This window comes from Melanerpes formicivorus, unplaced genomic scaffold, assembly GCF_026170545.1.
Source record: "Melanerpes formicivorus ecotype bairdi unplaced genomic scaffold, bMelFor1.0.p_v2 SCAF_103, whole genome shotgun sequence".
In the NCBI taxonomy this organism is placed as follows: domain Eukaryota; kingdom Metazoa; phylum Chordata; class Aves; order Piciformes; family Picidae; genus Melanerpes; species Melanerpes formicivorus.
In genome coordinates, this window is record NW_027142455.1 from 1,678,306 (window position 1) to 1,690,987 (window position 12,682).

The window sequence follows — 12,682 nt, forward strand, 5'->3', positions numbered from 1 at the left end:
GGTAAAGTACCCACAAGCCCTCCCCCCTGCTTTCTTCTTTTGTTTTCAGAAAAAGGTGTTAACTCACCACACCCCCACAGCTCCTTTAGCTCTTGCTGAGCATTGCTCAGCTCCCCTCTGGGGCTGCTCTGCTGCAGGCTCTCAGCCCCAGGGCTCTCAGCCTTTGCTGCTGCCAGAGCTGCTCCAGGCCCCTCAGCAGCTCTGCAGCCTCCCCTGGGCTCTCTCCTGCAGTTCTGTGTCTCTCTGGAACTGGGGAGCACAGGACTGGACCCCGGGCTCCAGGTTTGCCGTTGCTGGGGCAGAGCAGAGGGGGAATGAGAACCTCCTTTCCCTGCTGGCCACACTCTGCTTCGTGCCCCCCAGGACCCTCTTGGCCTTCTTGGCCATGAGGACACACTGCTGGCTCCTGGGGCATTGTTCCCCACCAGCACTCCCAGGCTCTTCTCCTCAGAGCTGCTCTCCAGCAGTGCCTCCCCTGCCCTGCCCTGCTGCAGGAGCTGTTCCTGCCCAGGTCCAGGACTCCTGAGCTGAAACAGTTGAAGAATGGAAATACAAGAAGATTAATTCTTAATTTTTTAATGAAAATAACAAAAAGAGAGAGAGAAATAAACCCAAACCAACCCAGAGACACAGAGGAAGAGCACCACCTGCCCCCTGCCCAGCCTGGTGCCCTGAGCCTCCCACCCCTGGCTCCCTCTGTGCCACCTGCACCCCTCTGGGAAGAGCATCCCAGAAGCTTCTGCTGCACATCCTGCTCTCCCAGGGCCCAGCAGCAGGTTAAAGCTGGCTCCTTGCTCCATGCAACCTGCCCAGGATCCCTCTCAAGGCATCACAGGGAACTGGGAAGTTTGCCTTCTCCCCATGGAGAAATGGATCACCCTTCCCCAGCAAGGCCCAGCAGAGCCTGGGGGGGCTCCAAGTGACAAGGCCAAGGGCCAGCAGAGTCTGGGAGCTCTTCAGGAGCAGCTTTCTGTCCCCCTCGAGGGCTGGTGGCCCCTGGCTAGCTGCTCCACTTCTTCTGGCCATGGGCTGGGAGGGATCACCAGAGGGCCCTGGCAGCAAGCAGGACATTCTCCTTCTGCCTGGAAGGTTTGCAGAGTGCCTGGCACTGCCTCATGGCAGCTGTGTTCATAGCAGCACAGAGCTGGCAGGGCTGGGAGGGAGCTCAAGGCTCAGCCAGCTCCAACCCCCTGCCATGGGCAGGGACACCTCACACCACAGCAGCTTGCTCACAGCCACCTCCAGCCTGGCTGCAAACACCTCCAGGCAGGAGGCTTCCACCACCTCCCTGGGCAACCTGGGCCAGGCTCTCACCACCCTCCTGGCCAACAACTTCTTCCTCACAGCCAATCTCAAGCTCCCCACTTCTAGTTCTGCTCCATCCCCCCCCAGTCCTATCCCTCCCTGACCCCCTCCAAAGTCCCTCCCCAGCTTGCTTGGAGCCCCCTGCAGCTCCTGGAAGGCCACCAGAAGGTCTCCTGGGAGCCTTCTCCTCTGCAGCCTGCACAACCCCAACTCTCTCAGGCTGTCTGCAGAGCAGAGCAGCTCCAGCCCTCTGCTCCTCCTCCTGGCCCTGCTCTGGACACCTCCCAGCCCCTCCAGAGCCTTCCTGGGCACAGAGGCTCCAGCACTGGACACAGCTCCAGCTGTGGTCTCAGCAGAATGGAGCAGAGGGGCAGAATCTCCTCCCTCATCACCCAGAAGCTGGCTGAGCAGAGGCCAGGGCTGCACAGGTGGCTGAGGATGCCCTGCTGCAGGGCTGGCTGCCCCATGGAGCTCCCCTGGCAGGCCATGGAGGGCACAGCCCCCACTCAGGTACCAGCTGCAGCCCTGGAGCTGGGTGGCTGCTCCTGGTGGGGCTCAGCAGCTTCCAACAGCTCTGGGGAGCTGTGCAGCTGGCTGGGTGCTGCGCTGCCCTGCCCACAGCAGCCCATGTGCCCCTGGCAGGAGCACTGCCTGGGGTGGGAATTCCAGCCTGGAAGGGCAGGTGGGAAAGGTGGGGACTCTGGGGGGACTCAGGCTTGTAATGTCCACTCTGGCCAGCAGCCCACATGTCCTCCATTCCACAAAGAGCTGAAGGTGCTCAGGCAGCTGGAGAGAAAGCAGCCAGGCTGCTGGTGGAGGCATCCCAGGCCAGAGGGGAAAGAGAGCTCTTCTCCCATCACCTTGGCACTGTCCTTCAAGGGAAGTGCTGGGAGCAGCTCCTGCTCCTTCTTCTCCTTGGGGCCTTTTCCTCCACACACGTGGCTCCTGCCCCATGGTGAGTCCTGGCTTTGTGCCCCAGCAGTGCTCAGGCAAAGAGGAGAGCTGAAGGTTTCAGGAGGTGCTGATGGTGCCCAGGCAGACAGAGCTGAGCTTGAATAGCTCCAGGGATGGAGCCTCAACCACCTCCTGGGCAGCCTGTGCCAGAGTCTCCCCAGCCTCCCTGGGCAGAACTTCCTCCTGGTGTCCAACCTGACTCTGCCCTGCTCCAGTTTCACTGCACCCTTCTAGTGTCCTTGCAGTGGGGCAATAAAGGCCTCACCCCTCCACGTGTGGGACACTGCCTCACTGGCACAAAGGGAAAGGGGCTGGGAAGTGCTCCACTATGAGCCCACTGCCAGCATGGGCTGCCCATGGGCCCCAGGGTTTAGGGGATGGAGTGGGGTGAAGGCCTTGGCCTGGTCGTGGGGACAGCTGGCAAAGAGCAGCAGGCAGCAGGCAGCTGCCTCTCCATCTACCTACACCTGGAAACCTTAAGCAAAGAGATTTGTCAGCAACCACAATCCCCAAACCCACTTCAGCAGCTGATAGAGGGGAGAAGCAAGGTGTCAGCTCCAGCAGCAGCCACTGGAGCTGTCCTTGGGCTGGGAGGAGAGGAGGAGGAGGAGGAAAGGTGCCCAGGAGGGGCACCCCGGGGTCAGTCCACCTGCATGGGCCAGTGCTCGATGAGCTCATAGAGGCTGAAGGAGTCAGAGAGCTTCAGGCTGACGGTGTCGCTGTCCAGGGAGGAGGCTCCTTCCTGCTGCACCTTCTCATACAAGTACTGGCAGAGCCTGGGCACCAGCTGTGGCAGCAAGACCCCAGCGTCAGGGCTGGGAGCAGGGCACGGCCCTGTCCTCCTGCTCTAGAGGAAGGAGAGGTGCAGGGCGCCTGGCAGCTCCCCCCAGCCCCTGAGCGTGCCCCTGCCTGGGCAGCTGCCTCCCACCCCATCCTGCCCAGCCCTCAGCTGCCACTTGCCCAGGATGGACTCCTGGCCCCCAAGGGTCCCCTCCCCAGGCAGGCATCTGTGCTCCTGTAGAGCTCCTGCTCTCTAAGGGTTTTCCTCCCCCACCCCCCAGTGCCCTGCCCACCCCTGAGGATCCCACTCCTTGGCCTCCAGCCTTCCCATCTCCTTGGTCTCCAAGAGCCCCCTCCCCTGTCACTCACTTCCCCATCTCTCCCAGTCCACAGGGTACCCCCTCCTTGGGCACCCAGAACCTCATCTCTCCCAGGCCCTGAGCCTCCCCTTCTTGGGCACTCACATCAATCACTTCCAGTGTCCCCTGGGCACTGAGGGCCCTCCCTCTCACTGGACCCAGAGGGTCTCCCTCCTTGGGCTCCCAGACCCTAAGGGATCCCCTCCTCAGGCACCAGACCTCCATCTCCCATAGGTCTCCAAGGTCCCTCCTCAGGCCCCCAGATCCCCATCTCTTCTGCACTCTGGGGGGTGCCCTTCCTTGGGGTCTCAGACCCCCTCTCCCCTGGACACCAAAGGTTTTGGTCTCTCTCCCCAGGCCCCCAGCCACTCCCCATCCCCCATCCCCTGAGGGTCCTCCTCCAAGACCTCGAGGAATCCACCCCAGGGGTCTCTCCCCTCAGGCCCCCAGGCCCCCATCTTCCCTGCCCCCCCAAAGGGTCTCCCCCTGGCTGAGCAGCAGTGGTGGTTGTGGGCCCCAGCACCTTGACCAGGATGAGCTTGGACTCCTTGCTCCTGGCCTGGGAGAACTGCTGCCCGAAGCAGAAGTAGATGGTGAAGTCCGGGGAGCGCGGGAGCTGGCTGCTGCGGAACGCACTCAGCTCTGCCGGGACACAGCCAGCGGCGCTGGGGGGCGCGGGGCAGGGCGGGGGAAGGGGGAGGGGAGGGGAAGGGAAGGGAAAGGGGATGGGGACGGGAAGGGGAAAGGGAAGGGGAAGGGAAGGGAAGGGAAGGGAAGGGAAGGGAAGGGAAGGGAAGGGAAGGGAAGGGAAGGGAAGGGAAGGGAAGGGAAGGGAAGGGAAGGGAAGGGAAGGGAAGGGAAGGGAAGGGAAGGGAAGGGAAAGGGAAGAAGGGAAGGGAAGAAGGGAAGGGGGAGGGGAAGGGAAGGGGAAGGGAAAGAGGAAGGGAAAGGGGAAGGGGAAGGGAAGGGGAAGGGGAAGGGGAAGAGAAAGGGAAGGGGAAGGGAAGGGGAAGAGAAAGGGAAAGGCAAAGGGAAAGGGAAAGGGAAAGGGAAAGGGAAAGGGGAAAGGAAAGGGGAAGGGAAAGGGGAAGGGAAAGGGGAAGGGAAAGGGGAAGGGGAAGGGAAAGGGGAAGGGAAGGGGAAGAGAAAGGGAAAGGGGAAGGGGAAGGGAAAGGGAAAGGGCAAGGGAAAGGGCAAGGGGAAGGGGAAGGGGAAAGGGAAGGGGCAGGGAAGAAGGGAAGGGAAGAAGGGAAGGGGGAGGGGAAGGGAAGGGGAAGGGGAAGGGGAAGGGAAGGGAAAGAGGAAGGGAAGGGGAAGGGAAGGGGAAGAGAAAGGGGAAGGGGAAGGGGAAGAGAAAGGGGAAGGGAAAGGGAAAGGGAAAGGGAAAGGGAAAGGGAAAGGGAAAGGGAAAGGGAAAGGGAAAGGGAAAGAAAAAGGGAAAGGGGAAAGGAAAGGGGAAGGGAAAGGGGAAGGGAAAGGGGAAGGGAAAGGGGAAGGGGAAGGGAAAGGGGAAGGGAAGGGGAAGAGAAAGGGAAAGGGGAAGGGGAAGGGAAAGGGAAAGGGCAAGGGAAAGGGGAAGGGGAAGGGAAAGGGAAAGGGGAAGGGGAGGGGAAGAGCCTGGGGAGGGGGCTGGGGTCGGCACCTGCGCAGAAGCGGCTGAAGTCGAAGATGGGCGTCTCCTGGTGGCGCTGCAGCAGGTTGTTGGGAGGCTCCTGCGGCCCCTCCAGCTGCCGGCCCAGCGCCCAGAAGACCTGGCAGCGCTTGAGGCGGGTGGCGACGATGCGCTGCTCCCGCTGCTCCAGCCGCAGCCCCGCGTCCTGCAGCAGCTGCTCGGTGTAGCGCCGCTGCTTGGGGTCGGGCAGCTCGGCGGGGCTGGGGAACAGCACCGCCTGCCCCGGCAGCAGCGCCAGCGCCGGGTCCAGCAGCTGCGAGGCCAGCAGGCACTGGCGGCCCAGCACCTCCTCCTGCAGGACCTGCCTCCCCCGGTACAGGATGGTGATGTCCAGGATCAAGAGGGGACCTGCAGCGAGCAGCGAGGGGCAGATGGCTTCCCGCCCCCCACCCTCCCTCTGCTGCCACAGCAACAGAGCCCACCAGGCTGGAAGAGACCTCCAAGGCCATCGAGTCCAACCGACCACCCAGCCCTCACTGACCAACCAGACCAGGGCACCTGCAGGGAGACTGACCCACCACCTCCCTGGGCAGCACGTCCCAGAGGGCAATCTCTCTTGCTGGGAAGAACTTCTTGCTAAGATCAAGCCTAAACCTCCCCTGGCACAGCTTGAGACTGTGTCCTCCTGTTCTGGTGCTGGGTGCCTGGGAGAAGAGCCCAACCCCCACCTGGCTCCAACCTCCCTGCAGGGAGTTGGAGAGAGCAAGAAGGTCTCCCCTGAGCCTCCTCTTCTCCAGGCTAAGCAACCCCAGCTCCCTCAGCCTCTCCTCACAGGGCTGTGCTCCAGACCCCTCCCCAGCCTCCTTGCCCTTCTCTGGACCCCCCCAGCCCCCCCAGGGCTGTTACAGACAGGGTTAGTGCTGATGCTTCTGAGGCAGCACCAATTCCCCATCCTCACCTGCCTTCTCCTCCAGCACTGGTGGTGGCACAGGCTCAGCAGCGGGGGCGAAGAGGCTGGGTCCCCCGGGGGGGGGCGCCGGGACCAGGAGCTCTGGTGGCTGGCACGGTGGTGCCACAGCGCCTGGCATGGGAGATGGGCAGTGCTGGCATCATGATTTGGGGGCAGAGCAGCACCCTGGTCGCTCCCCACCCTGTCATTGGCATGCCCAGGGCTGGGCTCTGCCCTGCAGCACCCACCTGGGTCGTCCTGCAGCAGGAGGGGGTCCAGGGGCTGGCAGGTACCCAGGAGGGGTTGATCCACCAGGGGCACCCACTGGGGCAGGTGGTTGTTCTGGCTGGGGTCTGGGTGAGGCTGGAGCAGGATGTCCTGGTGGGAGATGTCCCCTGCAGAGAAACCACCGATAGGAAGGGGCTGGGGGGGGGTCACACAGCCGTGTGGGCACAGAATGCCAGCATGGTGGGGTTGGAAGGGACCCCTGGAGATCATCCAGTCCAACCCCCTGCCAGGGCAGGGCACCCAGGGCAGGGCACACAGAGGCACAGTGCCCAGGGGGGGTTGGAAGCTCTCCACACCAGGAGACTCCACAACCTCTCTGGGCAGCCTGCTCCAGGCCTCCAGCAGCCTCACCCCAAACAACTTTCTCCTCCTGCTCAGCTCCAACCTCCTGGCTGCCACTCTGTGCCCCTTGCTGTCCCTTGTGCTGTCCCTGGGCACCACTCAGCAGAGCCTGGCCCCAGCCTCTTGCCCCCCACAGCTCCTTTAGCTCTTGCTGAGCATTGCTCAGCTGCCCTCTGGGGCTGCTCTGCTGCAGGCTCTCAGCCCCAGGGCTCTCAGCCTCTGCTCCTCACAGCCATGTTCCAGTCCCTTCATCATCCTCACAGCCTCCCTTGGACACTCTCTAGTGTTTCCCTCTCCCTCTTGAACTGGGGAGCCCAGAACTGGACCCAGGACTCCAGATGTGATCTAACTAGGGCAGGGCAGAGCTGCAGGAGAACCTCCCTTGCCCTGCTGGCCACACTCTTCCTCCTGCACCCCAGGACCCCCTTGGCCTTCCTGCCCCCCAGAGCACACTGCTGGCTCCTGGGGAGCTGTTGTCCCCCAGCACTCCCAGCTCCTTCTCCTCAGAGCTGCTCCCCAGCAGGTTCCCCTCCCCTGCCCTGCTGCAGGAGGCTGCCCCTGCCCAGGTGCAGGACCCCCCACTCTCCCTTGCTGAACTGAATGAGCATCCACCCTGCACCCCAGGGCTGCCCTCACCTGCCCAGGAAGGCTCCAGGGTGCCAGGGTCAGGAGGGGAGATGGCACAGTGCTGCAGCACCCACTGCAGAGTCTCCAGCTTCTCCTGCATCGCCGACTGTGCAGGGTCAGTGCTGCCTAGGAGGGGCAGTGGGTGGCAGGTCTCAGTACCCCAAACAGCCCCATGGGGGGTTACTGGGGTGCCCCCCTCAAAAACAACAAAAGAAGGAAGTTGGAGGAGCAGCATCTACCTGGGGGGCCGAGTTCTGGGGTCACATCCTGCTGGCTGCACTCCGGCTGTGGATGGAAGGGGCTGGAGCCTCACTGCTGGGCATGGGGGGCACTCAGCCTCCCCCTGCCCTGCATTCCAGCTGGGTGCTGGGCTCCAGCTCAGGAGCACCCCAAAGGTCTGCTGTTTCTAAGCAGCAGGAGTGGGACCCCCCCCACCCTGGCCCCTCCAGCCCACCCTGCTGGTCACCTGTGTCTGCTGGTCCGCCGCAGGGGCAGGGCTGGCAGAGCCTCCCTCCTCGCCGTGCCCTCGGGCAGCTGGAAGGAGAGCAGCGTGAGCAGGGCCCCCTGAGACCTCACCCCCACCTCCAGCACGGACCCCACGGGGCCAGGCTCACCTGAGGAGATGGTGAAGACCTTGTGTGGGTCGTCCCCACACTTGGAGCGGTCCTCCAGCAGCTGGAAGAGGCGGGTGCTCCGCAGGGCGCAGCGGAAGTTGGTCTTCCACTTGGCAGGGTCCTCAGAGCAGCCCTCATAATGCCCACTCACCACTGCCCAGGCCTGGGGGTGCAGGGGGGCAAGCTTGGGGCCCTGGCTGCATGAGCATGGCATGCCTTGGTCTGGCCTCCACTTCCCTTCCCTCCCCAGGTCACACATCCCAGGCAGCCTGAGGAGCTCGAAGCTGCAGCTGCTCTTTCCCCCTTGTCCCACTCCCTGTGAGCATCTTCAGCCTGCTGCTGGGGTCCCCCCCAGCCACCCACCCGGCTGGGGTCCGCCCCAGCCACCCAACCTGAGCTCCTCAGCCTGCTGCTGGGGTCCCTCCCAGCCACCCACCCGGCTGGGGTCCCCCCCAGCCACCCACCCTGAGCTCCCCAGCCTGCTGCTGGGGTCCCTCCCAGCCACCCACCCTGAGCTCCCCAGCCTGCTGCTGGGGTCCCCCCCAGCCATCCACCCTGAGCTTCACAGCTTGCTGCTGGGGTCAGCCCCATCCCACCTACCCTGAGCTCCTCAGCCTGCTGCTGGGGTCCCCCCCAGCCACCCACCCTGAGCTCCTCAGCCTGCTGCTGGGGTCCCCCCCAGCCACCCACCCTGAGCTCCTCAGCCTGATGCTGGGGTCCCCCCCCCAGCCACCCACCCTGAGCTCCTCAGCTTGCTGCTGGGGTCCCCCCCAGCCACCCACCCTGAGCTCTTCAGCTTGCTGCTGGGGTCCCCCCCAGCCACCCACCCTGAGCTCTTCAGCTTGCTGCTGGGGTCCCCCCCAGCCACCCACCCTCAGCTCCTCAGCCTGCTGCTGGGGTCCCCCCCAGCCACCCACCCTGCTGGGGTCCCCCCCAGCCACCCACCCTGAGCTCCTCAGCCTGCTGCTGGGGTCCCCCCCAGCCACCCACCCTGCTGGGGTCACCCCCAGCCACCCACCCTGAGCTCCTCAGCCTGCTGCTGGGTTCAGCCCCATCCCACCCACCCTGAGCTTCACAGCTTGTTGCTGGGGTCCCCCCCAGCCACCCACCCTGAGCTCCCCAGCCTGCTGCTGGGGTCAGCCCCATCCCACCCACCCTGAGCTCCTCAGCCTGCTGCTGGGGTCAGCCCCAGCCACCCACCCTGAGCTCCTCAGCCTGCTGCTGGGGTCAGCCCCATCCCACCCACCCTGAGCTTCACAGCTTGTTGCTGGGGTCCCCCCCAGCCACCCACCCTGAGCTCCTCAGCCTGCTGCTGGGGTCAGCCCCATCCCACCCACTCTGAGCTCCTCAGCCTGCTGCTGGGGTCAGCCCCATCCCACCCACCCTGAGCTCCTCAGCCTGCTGCTGGGGTCCCCCCCAGCCACCCACCCTGAGCTCCTCAGCCTGCTGCTGGGGTCCCCCCCAGCCACCCACCCTGAGCTCCCCAGCCTGCTGCTGGGGTCAGCCCCATCCCACCCACCCTGAGCTCCTCAGCCTGCTGCTGGGGTCCCCCCCAGCCACCCACCCTGAGCTCCTCAGCCTGCTGCTGGGATCCCCCCAGCCACCAACCCTGAGTTCCTCAGCCTGCTGCTGGGGTCAGCCCCATCCCACCCACCCTGAGCTCCTCAGCCTGCTGCTGGGGTCAGCCCCATCCCACCCACATTGAGCTCCCCAGCCTGCTGCTGGGGTCAGCCCCATCCCACCCACCCTGAGCTCCTCAGCCTGCTGCTGGGGTCAGCCCCATCCCACCCACCCTGAGCTCCTCAGCCTGCTGCTGGGGTCAGCCCCATCCCACCCACCCTGAGCTTCACAGCTTGTTGCTGGGGTCAGCCCCATCCCACCCACCCTGAGCTTCACAGCTTGTTGCTGGGGTCCCCCCCAGCCACCCACCCTGAGCTCCTCAGCTTGCTGCTGGGGTCACCCCCATCCCACCCACCCTGAGCTCCTCAGCCTGCTGCTGGGATCCCCCCAGCCACCAACCCTGAGTTCCTCAGCCTGCTGCTGGGGTCAGCCCCATCCCACCCACCCTGAGCTCCTCAGCCTGCTGCTGGGGTCAGCCCCATCCCACCCACATTGAGCTCCCCAGCCTGCTGCTGGGGTCAGCCCCATCCCACCCACCCTGAGCTTCACAGCTTGTTGCTGGGGTCCCCCCCAGCCACCCACCCTGAGCTCCTCAGCCTGCTGCTGGGGTCCCCCCCAGCCACCCACCCTGAGCTCCTCAGCCTGCTTCTGGGGTCAGCCCCATCCCTGTCACCCTGATGGCCTCAAGGGTGCCACCGGTGTCCCTCCTCCCCAGGCCACCCCCCTGGCCGCTGCTCCCCCACCTCCCCAGCCAGGCTGAAGCCCTCCAGCTGAGCCTGGCCACCCCCCACCCCAGCCCACCTTGAAGACCTCCACGTCGCTGCTGGTGACATCCTTCCTGGCGTTGTGCTTCCAGGGCACACGGAAGCAGCAGCGGCTGCGGTCGGTCCAGCACAGCCCTGGGTATTTCCCACTCTCGACGGCAGCCAGCAGCCAGGGCCCGAAGCGCAGCTTCTGGGCTTCCCTGCGGGCACAGGACCGCCGTGGTCACCGGCGGGGGGTGACCCGGGCCGGCCGGGGACGGTGACCCGGGGGGGCGGGGTGGGGGGGGTGGGGGCGCTGCGGGGGTGCCGCTTACCCCTCGCTGGACGGCGCGGCCATGGTGCCGGTGGTGCTGCCGCTGTCACCCTCCGTTCCCAGCCCCTTTATCCGGCGCTGCCACCGGCGCCGGGCTTCCTGGAAAGCACGTGACCCCCCCGAAAGTGAAAGTGTGTCCCCCGGCCCCGCCCGCGCACCCCCTGCCCGCCCCTGCCCGCCCCTGCCCGCACCGGGGGATGCTGCCTGCCCCCTGCCCGCCCCTGCCCGCTCCGGGGGGTGCTGCCTGCCCCTCTGCCCGCCCCTGCCCGCACCGGGGGATGCTGCCTGCCCCCTGCCCGCCCCTGCCCGCTCCGGGGGGTGCTGCCTGCCCCTCTGCCCGGCCCTGCCCGCTCCGGGGGATGCTGCCTAGCCCTCTGCCCGGCCCTGCCCGCTCCGGGGGATGCTGCCTAGCCCTCTGCCCGGCCCTGCCCGCTCCGGGGGATGCTGCCTGCCCCTCTGCCCGGCCCTGCCCGCTCCGGGGGGTGCTGCCTGCCCCTCTGCCCGGCCCTGCCCGCTCCGGGGGATGCTGCCTAGCCCTCTGCCCGGCCCTGCCCGCTCCGGGGGATGCTGCCTGCCCCTCTGCCCGGCCCTGCCCGCTCCGGGGGATGCTGCCTGCCCCTCTGCCCGGCCCTGCCCGCTCCGGGGGATGCTGCCTGCCCCCATGCCCGCCCCTGCCCGCACCGGGGGGTGCTGCCTGCCCCCATGCCCGCCCCTGCCCGCACCGGGGGGTGCTGCCTGCCCCCATGCCCGCCCCCCCGCCCACCCCCTGCCCGCTCCGGGGGATGCTGCCTGCCCCTCTGCCCGCCCCCTCCCGCCCCTGCCCGCTCCGGGGGATGCTGCCTGCCCCCCTGCCCCCCTTCCCCCCTGCCCGCCCCTGCCGGGGCTGCTGTGCCTCCGACCCTGCTCCCAGCCTCTGCGGGCTGCTGGCTGAGGGGGGTCCTGTGCCACCCCCTCCCCACATTAACAGCAATCAATTGAATCAATCCCCAGCGTGTCCTGGCCCCGAGGGGACAGGGGCAGGAGCAGAGTCTTGAGCTACGAGACCAAAGCCCTGACGCTCTCTGCTGGGGGGGCTGCCCGTGGGGTGTCATGGCCCCAGCAGGGTGCAGGGTGGCTGCAGGGCTGCTGTGTCCCCAGCAGAGCAGGGTGTCTGCAGGGCTGCTGTGCCCCTAGGGGTGCAGGGTGGCTGCAGGGCTGCTGTGCCCCCAGCAGTGCAGGGTGGCTGCAGGGCTGCTGTGTCCCCAGCAGAGCAGGGTGTCTGCAGGGCTGCTGTGCCCCCAGCAGTGCAGGGTGGCTGCAGGGCTGCTGTGCCCCCAGCAGTGCAGGGTGGCTGCAGGGCTGCTGTGCCCCCAGCAGTGCAGGATGGCTGCAGGGCTGCTGTGCCCCCAGCAGGGCAGGATGGCTGCAGGGCTGCTGTGCCCCCAGCAGTGCAGGATGGCTGCAGGGCTGCTGTGTCCCCAGCAGTGCAGGATGGCTGCAGGGCTGCTGTGCCCCTAGGGGTGCAGGGTGGCTGCAGGGCTGCTGTGCCCCTAGGGGTGCAGGGTGGCTGCAGGGCTGCTGTGCCCCCAGCAGTGCAGGATGGCTGCAGGGCTGCTGTGCCCCCAGCAGTGCAGGATGGCTGCAGGGCTGCTGTGTCCCCAGCAGTGCAGGGTGGCTGCAGGGCTGCTGTGCCCCCAGCAGTGCAGGATGGCTGCAGGGCTGCTGTGTCCCCAGCAGTGCAGGATGGCTGCAGGGCTGCTGTGTCCCCAGCAGTGCAGGATGGCTGCAGGGCTGCTGTGCCCCTAGGGGTGCAGGATGGCTGCAGGGCTGCTGTGTCCCCAGCAGTGCAGGATGGCTGCAGGGCTGCTGTGCCCCTAGGGGTGCAGGATGGCTGCAGGGCTGCTGTGTCCCCAGCAGTGCAGGATGGCTGCAGGGCTGCTGTGCCCCCAGCAGTGCAGGATGGCTGCAGGGCTGCTGTGCCCCCAGCAGTGCAGGATGGCTGCAGGGCTGCTGTGCCCCCAGCAGTGCAGGATGGCTGCAGGGCTGCTGTGCCCCCAGCAGTGCAGGATGGCTGCAGGGCTGCTGTGCCCCTAGGGGTGCAGGATGGCTGCAGGGCTGCTGTGTCCCCAGCAGTGCAGGATGGCTGCAGGGCTGCTGTGCCCCTAGGGGTGCAGGA

The 12,682-nt window shown here is 66.4% G+C and overlaps 1 protein-coding gene across 4 annotated transcripts; it reads right to left on the minus strand.

Annotated features, from left to right (window-relative positions):
• Positions 1–1,427: 1,427 nt before the first annotated feature.
• IRF7 (interferon regulatory factor 7) lies at positions 1,428–11,225 on the minus strand. Of its 4 annotated transcripts, none has more exons than XM_068166639.1 (12): positions 11,209–11,225; positions 10,529–10,626; positions 10,252–10,414; positions 7,831–7,993; positions 7,683–7,750; positions 7,456–7,501; positions 7,226–7,342; positions 6,208–6,354; positions 5,969–6,091; positions 5,041–5,418; positions 3,922–4,040; positions 1,428–3,046 (listed from the first exon to the last, which is right to left on the minus strand). In XM_068166639.1, the coding sequence occupies exons 2-12, from the start codon at positions 10,549–10,551 to the stop codon at positions 2,900–2,902; spliced, it is 1,494 nt and encodes a 497-aa protein (XP_068022740.1). In that variant the 5' UTR covers positions 10,552–10,626; positions 11,209–11,225; the 3' UTR covers positions 1,428–2,899. The 4 variants fall into 4 exon arrangements, with proteins under 4 accessions (XP_068022740.1, XP_068022739.1, XP_068022741.1 ...); XM_068166638.1 differs by lacking the exon at positions 11,209–11,225 and adding an exon at positions 10,719–10,731; XM_068166641.1 differs by lacking the exon at positions 11,209–11,225 and having other exon boundaries at positions 2,923–3,046; positions 3,922–3,969; positions 10,529–10,653.
• Positions 11,226–12,682: the final 1,457 nt, after the last annotated feature.